At 34.7% G+C, this 20,223-nt stretch overlaps 2 protein-coding genes across 2 annotated transcripts in view; one reads left to right on the forward strand and one right to left on the reverse strand.

Moving 5' to 3' along the window:
• Positions 1-10,502, reverse strand: part of LOC135693361 (pre-mRNA-splicing factor SYF1) — a 36,863-nt gene extending 26,361 nt beyond the window's left edge. Inside the window, exons 1-6 of the mRNA XM_065211814.2 lie at positions 10,352-10,502; positions 5,871-6,025; positions 4,275-4,328; positions 3,649-3,718; positions 2,985-3,182; positions 2,145-2,240 (exon numbers count right to left, since the gene is read on the reverse strand). Coding sequence (XP_065067886.2) covers positions 2,145-2,240; positions 2,985-3,182; positions 3,649-3,718; positions 4,275-4,328; positions 5,871-6,025; positions 10,352-10,426 — 648 coding nt within the window. The 5' untranslated portion in view covers positions 10,427-10,502. The remainder of the gene's footprint in view (positions 1-2,144; positions 2,241-2,984; positions 3,183-3,648; positions 3,719-4,274; positions 4,329-5,870; positions 6,026-10,351) is intronic.
• An 8-nt stretch (positions 10,503-10,510) lies between these two features.
• Positions 10,511-15,026, forward strand: LOC135693362 (peptidyl-prolyl cis-trans isomerase NIMA-interacting 1). Its single transcript, XM_065211815.2, has 4 exons — positions 10,511-10,826; positions 13,934-14,056; positions 14,521-14,539; positions 14,739-15,026. Exons 1-4 carry the CDS (start codon positions 10,583-10,585, stop codon positions 14,815-14,817), a joined length of 465 nt encoding a protein of 154 aa, XP_065067887.2. The 5' UTR covers positions 10,511-10,582; the 3' UTR covers positions 14,818-15,026.
• The last annotated feature ends 5,197 nt before the right edge of the window (positions 15,027-20,223 follow it).

Consider the following 20,223-nt stretch of genomic DNA (forward strand, 5'->3'; position numbering starts at 1 on the left):
ATGTCCAAATGGAATCCTCTTCTATATTGAGGCACCTTTGTACCGTTATTAGAAATAGTGCATCGCTTTTCTATTATTACTTATAAAAGATACATATCTGTTCAAATAGAAATACAAGCAGCAGCAACCTTCAATTTTATTCCATCTTCAGGGTCTGTACCGAAACAAGTCTTTTAAAATGACAGTCATTGACCAGCTTTTTAATATATTTGCTTGCTCATTACTTGTCAAACAATCACGAGGCACAACTAAGCATCCTTCAATTTCTGTTTCTTATTTCCTAAATTTATTTATTTCAATCGAAAATTGCAAGCACAATCTATAGAAATGACACGCAATTCTGGTTAAGCGTAATTAATTGCAAGTATTGCGTTTTACATTTCTAACGAAGAAAAAAGGGTAGGTTTTTTTTAATTGAAAGAAAATTAATATGTTTTCAGCATCTGTTTGACAGTACGATAAGCAAACTAAAGAACAGCAACGAGCACTTAAAAGTTGAAAAAAGTAAACACTTTCTTCTCTTATTTTCTAAATTTTCCTAATTTCGATTAAAAACTGCAAGCACAATCCAAAGAAACAAAACTCTGGTTATGGGTCGCAAAGTTTATTGCAAGTATTGAGTTTTATATATTTAACGATATAAAAAGAGGGGCGGGTTTTAATTGTAAGAATAATAACCTGCTGTTAGCAGCTATTTGACAGTACGATAAATAAACCAACTAGCAGCATTTAATAGTCTGAGTTAAAAATATTCAAAAGGAAACGCTTTTATATAAAATATTCTAATATAAGTGTATGATATCTATCTATAAAAATCAATAAATTGCTGAAAGATAACGTATAGCGCTCATAGTGACATAAATTCTAATCACAACCAACTATCTGAAGCAAATATCTACTGTAGCATTACATTTTGCAGGGTTCTAATAAAGCTTTATTAATTTGGATTCTCTTATAATATGAGAAATCTTGGTCATGGCTTTGGCTCAGATATTTCACAATTTACATGCTAAAAGGAATATCCTGGGATTTGGAATGCAAGTAGTCCTATTTCACTGATCACGTGGAAAATCTAATGCCTCAAAAATTCTATGCATGGAGCTAGGATATTTTGTTAAGTATATTTGAATAATCAAGAATGGTAATTGCTGCGATAAATGAAACAAAATCATCAGGTCGGCAACAAACGATTTGATGATCTCTTTGTTTAGCTGATGTCAAAGCCGATGTCATTTTATTGTAAAAGTATATTTGAAATTTACAAATTAATCCACTAACCGATTCAGAACCCTATTCTATTAAAAACATCCAATTAACCCGAGCATAAAGTGGTTATCAAACCTGAGCGATCAAATTGAGCGTTAACAGAAGAAGATGAAAAAAAAGCCTCGAAACTTCAATACTAAAATGACCCATACATATATGATGAAGCAATCTTAACTTACAGAAAGGAAAAGAAGTACGCATGAGACTCCACAGTCTTAATTTATATCTTCACATTCCTTCACATAATTTTGGAAATTCATTTCCCTCTCTTAAATTTTCTGCCGATACAGAAAACGACTGGTCATTCAACTGCATTATAATTTGATTAGATAACTTTACAAAATGTTTTCTCTTCATAATCATCCCTTTTTCTGCCATTTTTAATAATTTTGATAAAGTTTAGGTCATTTCAGTAAGGCTTGGCTCCCAGAGTTGGGCTTTAAACAAAGTTTCAATTATCTGATTTGACCTGTATCAACATTAAACAAGCCTGAAGGAAGTACAAGGCACAAAATATATAACTAGCCCTTACCCTGAGGGTTATGGATAGTGTAAAATACACAAGAAGCAAATTTTTTATAAATCTTCATATTGTGTATAAACCTTGTTTTGAGCTTTGTTTCAAAGAAATGGTTGACGATTGCTTCGCGTTTTGTTATATATTGTAAACAGAAGCTCATAAAGGTGTTCTCGTTGAAATAGTAATTGTTAATCTTTCGTTCCTGACAAAGAACCCATATCAGTGGGTTATCAGTTGCTATTCGGCATGAAGCAAGTAGTATAAGAATAGCAGCCAAATATCATTTTGTCTGTAGATCATTTTATGTATAAAGCACTGATAATAATTATTGCATTAATAGTAGAAAAAGCAAACTTACGTCATTAACAATAGCTGCAAGCCTAACAGCCGCTTCATCAAGCCAGCCAATGTCAATCAGATAATCAACGTACTCCTCCGCATTTTCAGGCTGCAACTGAAACGGACAATCGATGACATATCATGTAAATATACAGCTGAAAAACAGACTTTTCATAAACAGACAGAAATATGGACACAGTTTAAATAATCATTACGTTGTTTTTTATCATATTGAATGTCCAAAATTACTCCACATGCAATTCATTTCCTTATCGAAGGTTAGCAATGAGAATTCATAATTTGATAAAGTTTTTAGAGAGAACAAAGGGCGAAACTTTTTCCAAAACGATTCTGAATATTCTAGAAGAGTATTCCAGTGTGACCAGACGGGAAATGAAATCAAAATGGTACCACAACAAAAACAATTGATATCCTATAAGAGCATCCTAGATATGGTTTTGTTTCTCTTTTCCATTAAGATTTCCTTAAGATTAACTTAAGCAGGGTCTTAATATTTAATATTTAACATTTAATATTCATTATTTAAAGTTTTCTGGCACATTTTCCTTGGGGTTTATCGGCAATCTTTTTTGTTTCCCATCGAAGACGACAATGTTGGAAGCAGTAGTTACCAGATGTAGAGTAAAACATATTGAAGGTCAAATCACTTTCTATCAACCAATAGTTTTTTTCCAAAATATCAAAAAGCAAATTATTCCCTTTGCATGCTTGCTGTTCCTGTCCATGTAACCAATTTTTTAACAATTTTCAAAAACTCCTACATTGAATGTATTTCTTTGACACTGTAACCTACAAATTCAAATGCTTACTTTTCCAAAGACCTATCTGCTTCACTTACTTTCAAGTATCTTCGATATATGCGAACGGCAGTTTCAGGCATGTTGTAACTCTTAATGAACTTCAAGTAAATGGGCCATATTCTGCGATGTTGCGTGATTGGGAGAGCCCTAAGAGCTCTGTCAAGAAGCCGCCGTGTTCTTGTAATTTTCTTCTGATCGGACATAAATTGACAATATTCTATCCATATTCTTGGCATCTGCAATTCAAAGTTGAGCATATCAAATCATGTAAGAAGTTTTAAGGAAGATACTGTATGTCGGGGCCTTTTCTGATTATTGCCTTAGTTCATAATCAACCTTACTTAACAACGTATAAAATGTCAGCCACTGTTATTTTGCTATGCAAGAGTTGTCTCCGAATCAATGGAAACAACTGCCTGCGCATCATGAGAATATCATGAAAGAGTTTCCCCCACCACGACGAAAGAGGTTAGAAAGGGTTTATCAAACAGAAGCAAGATGCAGAAGAATAATAGCACTTCCAAAAGAGCCCCCTTCTCATAAAAATCGTAACTGTAAACAAAACTTCAGATGAAATATGAACAAATGATTCTTTGATAACCAAATGACATTTTTAAATAATTATGAAACATTTGGAAATGGGTCAAGGCATAAGCATTCAAATGCAGCCATGTAAAAGAAAAAAAACCAAACTTGACAGACCTTATGCATGAATACAAGGGACCTTTCATACGCATTATTGACTTCTTCAAAGGCAACATCTGTTATGCATCTAAAATAAGAAGTAAGGTTACAAGATATATTTTCATCTAATATGTTCAGGCAGCATTTTCAGGCCCTAAATGTAACGAATTTCCATCTGAATCATTTGGACACTTGCAGAGGTTTGACTTTTCCTTACCCTAAAGTACAAGCCTCAATGCTAGCAATTTGATAAATCTTTAGGCAAATTCAGAAACTTTGGTTCCGGCTCATTTCTGGCAATACATTTCTTCAAAATAGACTCAAACTGGATTTTAAGGAAACGCTAAGTATACAAACATAATATGAAAAATAATCCAAAAATGACTTTAACGCTAGTATCATGAATAGAGTATTTTAAATCTGTATTTTCAAGCTATTTCGAAGAACTTCTTTTTCTAAAACAGAAATTTCTAAAATTTTGACACCCTTGTCATTCTTGCACATACAGAAATTGGTCTCTCTGTTTTGATATACCAACATAACATTTATGTGTTAACTGTCTCTGGACGCCACAAAGAAAGTTGCATTTCCAGGAAATAGATAATATCCATAAAAAGGTTCAGTCAATAGATATTTTCACTCACTTGCCCTTAACTTGTCTTCTTCTCAGCTTCAAATAGTTGTACCAAAGTTTGTAACTAGAAAAATTGTCATGGAAACAGCCTTAAAAGTTGTACTATTGTTTCTAACAAAAAAGTAGATAGAGAAAATATTTTTATTTTATACAAACATTTGCTGGAACAGTTCCTCTACAACAAACCCTGAGAAATATTTCTAACCAACTAGCAGACATCTGATCTATAAACTAGAAAAAAGGTTGTTTACAATCTCATTTGGAAAACTGGATGGTGATATCTACAATACAAAATAAGTTGCAGTTGACACAGGTAGGGATCTCAACACGAAAAGAAACAATTTCAGTCTCCTAAGTTTCCTAAACTGAGAATATTTATAAATATTTGTAAAGGTAGTCTTATCTACTAGTTTTCTTTGTACTGTGGACTTGATTAGCTAGTATAAATCCGAAATACCTTTCAAAAAAATTACCTTTAAATCACACATCTTCAATAGGTAATAAAAAAGGACACTTAAAAAAGAAACTACATCAAGTACCAAAGATTCTGGTCGAACTTATTTTTTGGTAAAGCAGGGGCATTAAAAATTATTCACACCGTCTCGAAAAATCACACCAACGCTAGAAAAAGGTCTCTTAACTTTTGTTTGAGACTTTCAAAATAACAAAATGTTGTCTTAGATATTTCAAAGGTGTCAGAAACTGTACAGGATTTCCAGTTGTCAAATCTGGTATTATAAAGAACGACGGGAGTGCATCAAGTACTTTTTCGTAGAGATTTTATAGCTACCAAAATCATTTAAGCATTACATCACATCCAATATGTATCAGTTATTATTCTCAGTTTTATGCTCTTCTTAGTCATCATTTAACTCTATATCGACCTCTACATCCATGAAATTTAGCTCCCTATAGGCCGAACAGTTGCTTTTACAAGTTCTTCATAATTTTTCTTAATGATTTTTAATGATTCTTAATGATTTTTTCAAACGTTCCAATCGATCAAAACTTCAAATCCCTTTATTGATATTGGGGATAGAAAATATTTGCCAACAGTAAATGCATTAAATTGATTTTTCTCTATGACTGATGAAAATCAAATAAATAGTGAAATAAGATAAAAAGTAAAAGAAAATAGACCACCTCTAAAAAAAGCTTATGACAATTTTGTCCACTCTTCCATTTCATTTATTGGATTGACATTGAAATATACGACTTTTGTAATTTTTAGATTGCGGTCCAGATAGTTTTATGTTGACGATAGAAAACAATTCAATAACGTTTCACTTCTAAACCCATTGAAAGTATATTTATACCGAAATTTTTCTACATCTCACAAAAATTTACACCGAAACTTAAAAAATAAGACCGAAATTGTTTCCACCGAAAATTAATCTACAGAAATTTTTGGGATCGGATTTTTGGTACTTGATGTAGGCGAATTCGCTGTGTTTTTCCTAGCACAAAAAATTTTAATTCTGTCACTGATTGTTATTGAAAGTGTTATCTGACATAATTTGTCCGGAAAGTGAGAATATGATTTATCTCCAATTTTGCTACATACAGAGTCTTTGTTAAATACATAAAAAAGTTACAAACAACTTACCTTCCTGGCAACTCTTTCAACGCTCTTTCATAAATAAGGTTTACAGCTTGATTCTTGCCACCAGTGGTTGTCTTGTGCTCCACATATCTCATCCAGCATTTCACTGAATAAGGGTGTCGCAGTATTTCCTCTTCATAAGGAACGTCTGCTTCTTCCTGAAATAAAAGATAATTTCATTAAGCCAAAAAATATATCTTTAAAGTTTCTATAACAATAACCGATTTCATCTTGAAAAATATCATCTTATTCAAACAAAGACCGCTCCTTGAAAATCCTGCCTTTAATAAAATCTTTTTTACCCAACCAATGATTAGCCTAAAAAAACCAAAAACCAGATATCTAATTATTGCATTCATATCAAATTCAGTTCTAGCTCCACATGCCAAATTTCAAAATCGAAATCTAATTTTAAGAATTGATACTGTTTTGTACCCAAATGGCTTCAGTATTCTATGCAAGAAAAAAGGTTTTCCATTCATGCCACTAAAAGTATGTTTTATTTGCCTTATGTATATCAAGCTGCGAGAATGCTAATAGTTACACGAGAGCTGACTTTTCCATTATTTACATGTAGAACTAGTCGGTTTTGGTTTATGTTATGTTGCTATTTATAACTAAGAGCATTTTGTGAAGATGACTCTTATATCAAACACATAAAAACAATAACAATTGGTTTTCATCATCCACATTGATACCTACATCATATAAATGGTAAAGAGAGAAAAAGGTCATATAAGGGCAGTGAATTACATTAGCTTTAAAAGACGTTCTGAAGGGGTAGGGGCAGTCATAATCTAGAAAAGCTACATGAAATTATATTAAAATGATAATGTGACATTTAGATATTGCTATGGTATGGTAACATGGCGTTCCAAGTGTGCAAATGAAATTAAATTGGTCAGATCTGCTTTGAAGAAGCACCAAAGCTGAATTTTACAAGCTATTTTTGCTAAATGCCAATCTGAGTAAATATACCTCAGCTTACGTTTAGTGAAATATTCCTAAAAATTCTATGTTTTTGGCTTGGGTAAAAGCAGAGAAAATGCTGCTCAAATAAGAAACTCAGAAAATTCATTGCAATTGCCCTACCAAACAGAAAGTGAAGTTAACATTTAGTGGGTCAATAAAATGATACAATACTACGAGTTTCACTCATAACTTGTATAAAGTAGACCATTTTTTAAAATCTATGAGTTATATACTCATGTGAAACCAAGTTGCTGGAGAGGTAGGGATAAAGCACCATTAATTTTCCCATAAATTTCATTCCATTTTTCCCAACCTCCCCTATTTCAAATCTGTCTTGAGCCTATGAGATATCTTGCCGAACTGTAAGGACTACATCCAACACAACAGCGGTAAATTCAATACACTCCAAAAATGACTGGCCAGTCTCTTATCTGGACCTCAAGATTTTTAAGTTAAGAACAAAGTTAATTAATATGCAATCAAAATATGCATATTGAAAAATTAATATGCAAGATCGCAACAAGTTCTTGATGAATTTCATTTGCTAAAAGTACGAGATTGATCAAACACTAAAATCTACGAGAGTCATTTGATTCTTTCTAGAATGCCAATCTCTTCGCGTTTGTTTCAAGTGATATGTCTATGACACCTTGCAAGTTCTTGTGGGCTGACGAAAAGTATGCAAGCAAAAAAAATATAAATTAGTAAGGTAAGACCCATGTTCCAATCATTAGATTGCACTGCAGCCTGTGTTTCTTGGTGGTTCTACCATATGAAATCGTACTTGTTACTATATCTTCACGTATGATAGTTTTTTTTAAAGGTACAATCAAACACCTAAATGCCCATTTTTAGCCCTGATATTGCCTACGCTCTTTCTCTGGTTCAAATCTTTGCTGGAAATATTTTCGATAAATCAGCAGCAAACCCTGGTATGTCATAGTTTCAAAAGATTTCTTGCCCCACCTTTACCATGCCAGCAACTTTTTTTAAACATTTCTAGCATTTTCAAGGTTTTCTTTGGCCAATATATCTTTTTTCTTGATACTTGCTTCAACTGATCAGTACCATTGATACTTGCTTGCACGGAAAATCATAGGACTTTCCACCAACATAGAAAAAGCAGCTACAGGTTTCACAAAAGATATCAACTTCAAAACTGTAGAGAAATTTTTGTTCTTAAACATGTTTGATAAGTGACTTCTATTTTTCAAAATTTTCAAAGTAGCATCACTTTTCGATGTTTCTATAGCTCAAGCATCATTTCCGCAACTCAAACATTGTTCTGCACAAGGCATTGGCAACAAGCAATGCTTCTTCTAATCAGCCCTTGCTTAGGAAATTCAGAATAAACTCAGAATAGAGTTTCCCAGAGAACTGGAAGGTGCTAATCAGTAGATTTTTTATTCTTAGCTTCAATGGCTTTCGAGCAAGCATAGATCAGTTTAAGTATTAAATCAAAATACTGAGATACAGGACCATTCAAGGGCCATTCTGCGGTAATCTATAAGGTGTTGTCCTTAAAAATTTTCCTGGGTAGTACCCCCAGACCCCCTTCCTCCAAACAAGCATACCTTAGATATTTCTTTAAGTCACGTAAACCATGTGAAAACATGGTTTGCATGCTATTTTCTTTTAATAATTTGCATACCAGATCTTATAAAAGCAGGAGGAGAGTAGCATTAAGAAGAAACTCAATCTGTCACAAAAAACACATTTGAAAGTGGGACATATTTTTCTACATTTTTAACCCTTTTTTACAAAGAGCAGATTGCCTCTTTTATAAACAATATTATTTTGACAGCCACTTGTTCAACTTGTGACAATCAGATGGTTCTGGTTTCTGACCAACATTACCATTTCAATTCATTAGCATTTCAAAATTTCAGAGAACATGTTGTTTAGACAAAGATAGGAAAGTAAGGTTTTCAAATGTTTCAAACCTGTATGGATTCTATGGAAGCTGCACTCCCGAGAAATTTTTGTAAAATAACAGGTGCACTTTTGCACACCCAAAAGAAGGGCATGGTTTTGTTGTGTTTTTAGATGTGGCTCAAATTAAAAAAGTTTTTTTCAAATATGGCAAAATGACTTTTTTAAATTTGTCTGTAACTAAGATTGGAATTAAGTGTATCATTCTAAATTGAGTGATCCACTTGAGATCAAGATGGGCAAACAATTTTAGTGGGCCTGAGAGAAAACTGAAAAATAAAAGCACACTTGCGAGCGAAGCAAGCAGAAAATTGTTGTGACCCTGTTCTTTAGATTAGCCTAAAATATGCTTCAGAATATGTGTTTGCAGTCATTTCTTGCAATTGTTTCAATATTACTTTGTTTCAATTGTTTCATTGACACGTTTCACTAAATTATTTCCACTTTATAAACAGATTAATATCGGTTAACTATAAACGGATAAATTCCATTCTTAAAACCCTTTCTTTATGAGGTTCCCTTGACATTGAGGCCCTTAGGCAATTTGCCCCCTTGTCCCCCTATTGGTGGCCCTGCTTTGAGACTATGTTTTAAGCCTTTTTAAACATTATTTTTTAGATTATCTCTTTACTTGTCAAATCTTTAGGAATTTGAATAACAGCCACTGATGGTAGGTAAGTATAGATAGTTCAACCTTTAAATCATTAATTTCCCTGAGATGTAAAATTGATGTAAATAGGAAAAGTGCCAGAAAAAATATGCACATTCTCGAGAATCACTGAGAAATTTGATGCACACTCAAAAGTGCACACTTATCACAAATGCACTCTTGCACTCATGGGTAATAACTTCCAGACAGCAAAGTTTGGGTATGTGCGGGGAACGCTTTCCCCATACAATAATTCTTTGCTCAAATCTTGTCCGTGCATTTTTGCAAATTTAGATTAATCCGAGCAGTTGGAACATGGACTTTCGTGTGAATTCTGCGCACAGCCTAATCTTGAGCCCTAAAAGTGCTATTTAGAAATGAAATCCCGCAGCTTTTAGCCTGTCATTTTGCAACATGATTTGTTCCCGCGCAAGCGCAAGCGACAGAAAATAATTCCCACGCACAAAAAATACTTTGCACTCTGGAATAACTTGTGCTCCCAAGATCTCGTCGAAAACTGCCATGAAATCCAGACTGGAAAAATGTCTTCTCAGCCCTACATTTTAATGTGCATTTAGCATTAGACAAGCCTCTGAAAAAATCTTGTGTGTGCACATGCCACACTCTGAAGACTTGCAATGCATGACTGACACATCGATCATAATTCCGCTTTTATTCTCTGTGTGATGCAATTGAAAACCCTCGGTGGTAGAGATAGTCATTTCAAGATTTTACTCGGGTACACCTGACATCTTTTGTAAACTGGAACATCAGCCAAAACAATAAAAAATAATAATGTCATAACACTGCCAGAGATGTACTTTTTTATGGTTTATGGCAAACAAAAGAAGTTTGGTTTTTGAGGAAACGTGCTGAGAATCCATGAAAAAGAGGTAGAAAACTTTAGCAAGATTGATAAAAGTTTACTTACTAATATGAGGTTTGCCTTTTTGTTGCTTTTTACTGTCATTTTACTTGTTATTTTTCCTGTTTTATCAGCAAGCATGAAATGTCTCCGCCATTACTAAGGAAATGGAAAACCTCGATATGCAGAAGAGGCCCGCTTCTGCACAGCGTCCTTGGCAGGCTTCCATGCTTGCAGCATTCTTGAAAATGTTTTGATGTTGATCTGCATTTAGAAAATCCTCCAAACACTTAGAAAATGCCTTTGCCAGACGGATGGATTGCAAAGGAGTCTCGCTCTACTGGAAAAACATATTATTATAATACTGTTACGCAGGAAAGCCAATGGGAATTACCAACTGAGGCCGCAGTATCGGAAAATGAACCAGCAAAGGTGCGTGCATCTCATTTGCTGGTAAAGCACAATGAATCCAGACGCCCTTCGTCCTGGAAAAGCGAAACGATAACAAGGACTAAAGAAGAGGCTCTTGGAATAATTGAGGGTATTGAAATGTTTATTTGAATTTTTAGTTTTAGCTCAATATTGTAAAATGCAATCCTTCATTCGCTGTCTGAGAAGTACTGGTGAAATATTACTAGTGGGAATTACTAATAAATGAACCTCTGATCCTGTGATTCCCATATGCATCTATATTTAAAGTCAAGGGTTCATTCCATGTAGCAATTATTTCAAAGATCTTTGGTGTGGAATTAATGTGAGATAAGCATTTTCCAGCATGTGGTGGGCCCTAAAGTTTTGGTGAAATGGCATGGCTGCACAGCGTCTGTCACTTTCTTAAATTGCCTGAAAATATAAATATTGTAGGTATTAATAAATTGCCTGAAAATTATGGGGTTTTGTCTCTTAGTGATTGCATAGAAACCTTGGCGTACATCTGGCCTTTCCTTGACGTACTATCAGTGTGAGGTTTACATTGAATGCACCCTGGTATAAGGACCCAATCTGAATCTTAAAAAAAGCAGGTTCTTTGTAGTGACCATGGTGCATTTCAGTAGATCCTAAGCTGAGATTTGTAGAACATAAATATCATAAATAATTTTCCTTGTCTACGTAAATGCATAGAAGAGTCTACACAGGCCTGGCGGTTTGAGGCGAGCAATAGCTCGGGCTCGCCTCCACGCTCCCCTCGCAACCTGAGGCGAGCTATGAATTGTTCTCCTTAACAGAACATGAAGGGAGAATCACTCCTCTAAAATTTCCATTCAATTGCCTTTTTCCTATTCAACTTACAAGGGTTAATTGGGTTATTTTTGTAACAGCGACTTCTCCCATCATTGCATTTTTTGCAATTAACTTTTTGCTTGTTGGGTGGTTTTTGTTATGATAGGCATGAACTTCGATCGATTTGGAAAAGGATAGTTAAGCGCAAGGTATGTTTGTAGCGATTACAACCTTTCAATCTTAAGAAGACAGGCATATTTTTGGAAGGAAAGTCGAAGAAATTGGTAGGAATTGTAGTTTGGGGAATAAAACATAATAAAACAGCAGGTCCCTTCCAGCAATAGAAACAAAACTATTCCTTAAAGAGAACAGGGTACTCTGTCTTGCAGATCAAAAACGATAACCAAAACATGGAATTCCACTATCCAGCTGCATTTACTGAAAAACCCAGATTGGGTGAAAACTATAACAACGACGTGTTTCGCATTAATGGCAAAGCCTGATCATCGCTCCATCTAGCTTTCTACTATACAAACATGACAGACCGCTTTTGTATGAACAGAAGGAGTTCGTTTTCACCTTAGGACTCCGTTGGTAATATTTTCAATAGTAAAGAGGCACTGATTGGACAACCTCAACAGTAATGTGCTCGCGTTTTCTGATTGGCCTATTTTGATCCGAAACTGGGTATTTTAGCGTAGAGTTTTCCATCTATGTTCTGGCGTTTTATACTCTGAAGAGTGCTAGACGTATAACCAGGCTTCTCTGTTTAAAGCGCGCGATCACGCACGCGCGCCTTGGCATGCTCCTGTCGTTGCTGAGACGCGCAATAAATCACGCGCCTGGTTTACATATTATAACCAATAAACTGTCATTGTGATTCCTGATTGTTATAATTGGATTTCAACGAAGTCGCGCAACTTTACTAATTTATTCTTTCATTCATGTGCATGGAGACAGACTTGTGCTTCTTTTCGCTCCTTTTTCACGACAGAAGTTTTTAAATGGCCAGTAATTCAAAGGGTCAAGCCATAGAGCTATCTACTTTTCGCAAGTATCGCAAGGACGAAGTTATCGGATCAAAGACCAAAAAATGGAATGGGAAGACAATGATGGTTTCAATTTGGTGTAAAGTTTGCTCAAAACACAAAAGCGTTATTTTATCAAATCCTCTTTGTAAAGGAAGTGCCAGGAAAGCAATTGAATCATACGTCAATGGAACAAATTTTGATTCTTCCACTTCTTCTGACTCCGATTCTTCATCGGAATTTGAGCTGGACACTGACAAACTGCAACAATAATGTGTTTTTTTGCTTCTAGTGCTCTATTAAGTATTTTATTTAGATATTTCTAGATACAAAGTATTTACTTGCGAAAACATGCCGTTTTTGCCTACTTTAACGTAAATATATTTTTTGGTAAAACGCGCGCCTTAGCAAGGCGAGGCGCGCGTTTGAGCAGGCGCCCACTAAAATGCTCACAGAGAGGCCTGTATAACTTAAGTTTTTTTTCAAAATTTGTTTTTCAAAGCCATTTTCAAATTCTGTGCAATAAAAAGATTGTTTTGCAAGAGAATTGTTGTTTTTGTGCCAGCTTTACATAAAACTGAAAGAGTCTGTTCTTTTAAATTCTTCAAGTAAATGGGGTGCCTAAGTCACGGTTAAAGCAAATACAAATTGAAAGAAGTAAAACAGCGTACTCCTGACTGAGGCTATTAAAGGCAACCCACAGATACTGAAGGGGCTTATTAAGTCATCTGTTGATTGTCTTTAAAGTACATTCTATGTGTTACTGATTTAGCTCGCCTCAGCAAATGAGCGAAGCGATTCACAGCTCCCCTATAAAAAACAAACGACCAAGCCTGAGTCTACGCCATTACACCAAAATAGATTCCTACATATGTAAAAAGCAATGCACACTGTAAGAAAAATAATTTTTTGGATTAAGGCAATTGGAGGGAGGATGTAAAGAAATACTTTTCTGGAGTTGCTAGGGAGTTTATGAGAAATATCCATTAGATGCTCAAGTATCCATGGCTCACGAAAAACATCTGACTGACTTTGACAGCAATTCAATTGATCTATTTGTTCTTCAAAAGTCCAGCAAGGAATCCAAGGAAGGACACAGATATTCTACAACAAGAGGACGTAATCAGTTCTGCTTAAGGCCTATTTCCACTTCATTCCCAATCACAATTTCTGCACAAACATTTGCAACTGGAATGCATTCCCCTACATTAATCCCAAGTCATTTATCCCAAATTAAATGAGCTATTAGAAGAAATTTTGCGTCATAAAAATGCAGACATCAGCACCTTAAACTTTCACAACAATTGACAAGGAAAACTGCTGATTAGGTTTTACCCAAGATTCAAGATGATTTTTTAAATTTTATGGATTTAATGAGAATGTAATGCTTTAATTTTAGGTTACAAACTAAGAATAAAGGCTGGAGAAATATCTTTAGAGGAACTTGCTCTTACTGAAAGTGACTGTAGTAGTGCAAAGCAGGGAGGAGATTTGGGATTCTTTACAAGAGGAAAAATGCAAAGTGAGCAAATAATTATCAATCATATTTGATATGAAAATATATTTTTCTCCAAATGAAAATTTTAATTTTAAGATTTCTGGTTGAGTTACTAAGTGAAATATTTCTACTGACACATTCTTCTTAAGAAAATAATCAACTCTTCAGTGCTTCAATGAAATATTTATAAAAGCAGTCGTTGGTTAAAAATGATTTTTGCCACATCTGTTATTTTCAATTCTTAAGACAATTAACTTCAAGTGATGCAAGAGCTGGCTGTGTTCTAGGTTTTAAGTGGAGAAATTGTACCATCATACAAAATTAAGTTTTTATTCCCTCTTTAGTACTTGAGATTGAAATAGTATACCTTGATAATGCTATTGTTTTAAATTTTTTGGTTTTAAATGTTTTAAAGTTGAACAGTTTTCAACATTATCATGTCTTCTTCCATTATATAATGAAATCTGTATATTTTCTTTCCTTTGCAGAAAAATTTGAAGATGTTTCGTAAGTAAACCATGCTTAGCTCTGCTTAGCTAAGCTTTGTACATTTCTGTTTTCTCTAATTTCATCACTTGATCTACCATACTCATATCAAGAGTTTTCATTTGATTTATTAAATGTGCTATTTCATTATCTGAAATTCTCTGAATTACAAAATATGATTTCTAAACTGTTGGTAGATCTGTTTCGATTTTTTCTATAGTTTTGCACTTGAAGTTGGGGAGATGAGTGATGCAGTGTTTACAGATTCTGGCATCCATTTGATCTTAAGAACAGCTTGACTTGACAAAATGTTGCAAAGAATCCTGTCATCCAATCAACTGCTGTTCAAGCTACAGCAGAATGAAAAAGTCATTTGATCAACTGTGGTGATGATTTCAAAATTGTTGGAAATTTGAATGAATGAAAACAAACACTTTTAAGTTTCTTTCAACCTAATTCTTAACTTAAAGATTTTTTTATGATACACATTTATATTCGTTGGTTGTCATATTGGTTCATTTTTCTTTCTTTTTCTTCAAAGAATTGGACTCGTTTTCTGACAGATAATGAAAGAGATTTTCCTTGAAACTGATATTTAATTGTGCTGCTATTTTTCCAGATTCAAAATGGGTTTAAGATGCATAAAAAGAGGACCACTGTACCAGAACCTATACATTTGGATCTAAAGAAAAAGTAATGATTTTGCAGGGCCGTGCCAGATTGGTCTAGGAGTTTTATTGTTTTTAGATTTGTTTACAAACATACTGAAGCTTTTCATCTAAAACTCTTCAGAATGTAAAACAGTGGAATAGTGATCAATCAAACTTGTTTGTTTTCTCTCTAGGATCTTCATCTTATACATTACTCCAGTTGCATTCAACTGGTTCCTAAGTTCTTGTAAACCTTCCTATGTCTTGCTTCTCATTAACTGTTTACCTGCAAAGCTGACGACTTTTATCTTGAATTCGTCCTTTACTGATACTTATTTATCATCTCCTAAAGCTTCTTTTACTAAGCTCCTAAATAATTGTTGAACAGAAGCCATGATAATTGACAACCCTATCGTACCCCTCTTCTAATCATTTCCGGATCTGATTCTACTCCTGCTTTTTACGCTCTCGCCTTCTACGTTTTCAACAATCGATAAAAATATTTTCTAAAATTTTCAGCAGCTTTTGCCATTGCACATGATCGAAAGCTTTACTATAGGCTACCTAACAAATAAAGACATCCTCAACATACTCATTTCTCCTTTCTGAAAACATTAAGGCGTTCATTGATTACGGTGCCCCTTACCGTCAACTGGGACCAAATTGGTTCCATCTGTTCTGATGAAGCCTGAAGCTTCCTTCCTTTCATGTTTCTACAGTATGTAATGTAGGACTATCTTTTAATCGTATACAATGAACGAATTGGTCCGATGCACTTCATTCTGGCTCTAGTAAAACCAGCATTGCCATTTGGCCGTTTTGACAGCCAAATTTATCCATTTTGACTCTTTTTCAAAGCCCTTATGTGGCCCTTAACCGTTGAACTTCAAGCACTTATTCTTACCACGTGACCTTAGTAAGGGGAGAAGATGAAACATTCTCTCGTCTCGCGATAGCAGGTACAGACAGTTTCCTTAGGCTCAGGCGGGCGACACTTGTGTTTCAAAGACAAAGATGTTTGGGTTTGTGACAAAGCTTCCAGACCAGAGTTTTTCTATTGATTGTGATAATATCTAAGTACGTTTTTGGTGCCACAAATTGGTACTAAACGTACCCTGAAATATTTTTCGTCCGACACTCTTCAGAAGAAAAACGTCGGATCGAAGGTAACCTGAAAGGAAAGAAGACCATTTGATTGGTTCTTTTGTTTTTCACCAATCAGCAACCTCCAACCTCTCACGTAGTTAAAGATTCCTGGACAGAAACAAAGGACAAGGAAGGCCGTCTTTTCATTTAGGAATTATCCAAAAGTATCGAAAATTTGCTAAAGCAGGGGAATTCCAATGGGCTCAAGAAACTTTGTCAACAGTTGTCGGCTTTTTCTTTGGTATTCTAACTTGAAAGCGAAGAACACCACTGAAGACAAGATAATTGTGTCTTTTTTGTATATTTTTGATGGGATTGTTTGTAGAAAGGAAATTACAAGAAGCCTTTCCTGTCTTTTTTGGAAGTCGATACACTGTTTTAGAAAAAGGCTAATTTAAACCATCGCGTAATATAAAGTATACATCAGCCAATGTTACATATGTGTTCCTCGCAAAAATCACAAATACAATTGAGCAATGAAAATTCTCAAGTTTTTTTGTGAAAACTTGTAAATCTTAAGAGTAATTTTTTCGCTTCTGTATGACACAGTATTTAAAACATATATTTTGTATTGTGGCTCAATTGTTTTAAATTAAGAGCATAATGAGTTATAAGGGCATTCTTTTATAGAAAATATTTCATCCATAAAGAAGAAAAATATTTCAGCCATAAAAGATGGATTTAAACGGTTAATTTTTTACACATTCCTATCAGGAGGTATCGTAAAAAATTTTTAGGAGAAGTAATTTCTGTATTTTTCATGAAAAGTTTATTGAAAATCGTTGTGAGCTATTCTTAAAGCCCTTTCATGAATCCTGTTTATCCGGACATTACTTTTTCTACTACAAAACATCAAAATAAGAAGGCAATAATTTGAATATGTATTCGCTGTATCCATCAATATATATAGCAATCCTTATTTCGTGTCTCTTTGTAAAAGTTTTTAATATTATCTTCTAGTCCATGTTTATTGTCCAATTTTACTCCTAATAATTTAACATTCTTACTTTCTTACTTTCTTTGATGGTGCAAGCATTGATATGAATTTTGAATTCTTCTAGTTTAGATCCTTTGGGTTTAAAAGTTTTAAGCTTGCTTTTATCACAGTTGATCACTTATAATTACAGGCGGTAAAAAAATAAAATGTATTGGATGAGTCTATAAGCAGTGCACCAGCAACATCCTTTTTATCCAGAATCTTTTTCAGGTCTTAAATAAGTCGTTCCAAGGTGTGCTCTGGGCTCTAACCTCTTGTGAACCCGTAAAACAAATTGAACAGTTTTACACAGATGTAATTGTAGCCCGTGGGGTAACTTGAACCAAAGAATGACGAGGGCGTGTCGCCCAAAATATAGCAAAGATGCCCACTTTTAGGGATTTGGTGAAAAAAATTCCCAGTTTAAAGGTTTATGAAATCAACTGCAATTAGCATGGAAGTGACTAAAATTGACGAACTACAACTGACATATTACATTGCGTAGCAAGGACGCTTTGGTCAGGAAGGACTTTGTGGTGGAGCTAACCCATATCTACGGGAATCAATGCATTTTGGAGACCCATATTTGGGTATTTTGACGACTTTCAACTCGGACAACTACACACAAGAGTTACCTACCACATAAGAGTTACCTACCATATAAGAGTTGGCAACACATGAGAGTTACCATTTTAGAGTCAGACATGATTTTATCGGTTTCTACTAGTAAAATTTCATTTGCTAGCTGGATAATTTTCAATTCAATAATGACTGGATAGTTTTTCTGAATTTTTTGTTATCCGTTACATCTAATTTTAACCTTTTAACTTTGCAAATATCCAGACAGAGCTATTTCCGCAAAGACAAAGCTTGAATTACCCCTCCAGCTGAATCCTCACAGGAATCGACGGCATCATTGTATATGTGTTTCTTTCAATTGAGGGTTATTGCACTTTTGGCTACTCGGCAAAAGAAACTTTAACATATAGTCTAGACACAAATATACTTCTCCGGTTTTTGGAGACATAAATAATCCACAAAGTCTATCATAAAAAATATTACAAAGTACAGAAAAAGATAAAATCTTGCAAAATATTTTGGTACCTGTTTTCTAAAACTAACGCCATTGACTTCCAATTTGATTTAAAAATGTTAACAACTTTCTGATCAGATGGAAAAGATAGTTCCAGCACAGCTAATAGATTATACGCTAGGTCTTGAGTCTGCTATCCCTAAGCTAGTACTAATTGCAGTCAGCAAAATTTAAGATATTCTTTATTCTGGAACTTGTCTTCTTTTAAATAAGGCCATTGACAAGTGTTTGTTCCAGCTAGTGTACTGTACGCTAGATCTTCAGTCTTCTATTTCCAGGTTCGTACTTATAGCAGTCAAAGAATTTCTATTTTGTAAGAGAGATATTTTTTTCTGCCAGAAAAGGCGCCACACCGCGTGGCTCATATCTGCCCTGTCTGCTAGCTAGTGGCTGGTTCTGAGATCTAGCTTTTAAAAGAAACATGGAAAACGATCTACCTTTTGTTGAATAAGAGATCTAAGACAGCTAATGTTAGTTGCCTGGATGTATAAGACCGCAATCTAACTGATAACAACGAAATCGCACAATCGATGAACGATTTCTTTTGCAGAATTGGTAAAAAACGTAGTGAGGACATACCGCAGCAACCCAACCCCTTACTTTCTAACGAAGAGAACACCAATGAAGAAGGTACGAGATTCACGTTTTAGACCGTCTATTTTGTCTCTATTGAAAAAAATATCTCAAGAAAATTAAAACTTCGTTTGGCTTTCGATCAGATGGTATTGCAAGCTACTTCATCAAAATTTCTTTTCCTGTTCTCTTTGTCGGATTTATGATCTGTCATTTGAGTCAGGAATACTTCTTGATAGCTGGAAAATAGCACGTGTTGCCCCAATTTTCAAAAGTGGTTCAACTGATGATAGATCTAGTTACAGACCAATCTCTGTCCTTACCGTGGTTTCAAATTTGTTTGAGAAGCTCATTTATGACCAACTGTACCTTGATTCTAACAAGTACTTAGTTTGTAGGGTTTGCATTCTGTTGTCTCATGTTTACTGAACTGTACTAATGGTTGGTACGTCAACATCGACAGAGGAAAATAAATACTGCCATGATGTTTATGAGCCTATGATACAGTTGACCATCAAATTCTTTTGAATTAGATGCGCAATTACGGAATTGACAGTCTTGAACACAAATGGTTTGGCCCTTATTTAGACAACCGCAGGCAGTTCTGCAGGGTCAACGGTGTCAGCACTGATCCAGGTGGAATGAAAAATAGGGTTACCTCAAGGCTCTTGCCTTGGACCGCTTCTATTTTTAATAACCATTTGCGATAAAGGGGCAAAAGCAACTATATATGCCGATTATACGGCAATTTCGTGCTCTTCAGATAATATAGAAGACATTGATGCTGTTGTCAATGCAGAATTTGCCCGCCTTGAAAAATGGCTACATGGTAACAAGCTTTCCTTGAATGTTGTCAAGACACAGGCCATGATATTAGGATCGTCACAAAAGTTGAGAAAAATTGATACACCAACGGTGCCACTTCCTCGTTTTCAAACAAATGGAAAGAATATCCATTTTATGAAGGAAACTAAGTACCTTGGTCTCATGATTGATGATAATCTAAAATGGGAGAGCACTTCTGATAATCTAAAATGGGAGAGCATACAAATGTATACAGAAGAAGATCTCTAGAGCTTTAGGACTCTTAAAGTACGCTGAACAATATGTGCACGAGTACAAACTTAAGAATATGTATCTCAGTATTGTTCAACCACAATTCAGTTTTTCAATATTCGCCAATCAATAGGTGTGTGAGTGGAATCACACACACTGATTGGTCAATTTGTTACTGAAAGATAACCCCGTATCCAGTGGCGTAGATAGA

Source organism: Rhopilema esculentum, chromosome 11 (genome assembly GCF_057945365.1).
Source record: "Rhopilema esculentum isolate cy_ngs chromosome 11, ASM5794536v1, whole genome shotgun sequence".
NCBI classification, from domain to species: domain Eukaryota; kingdom Metazoa; phylum Cnidaria; class Scyphozoa; order Rhizostomeae; family Rhizostomatidae; genus Rhopilema; species Rhopilema esculentum.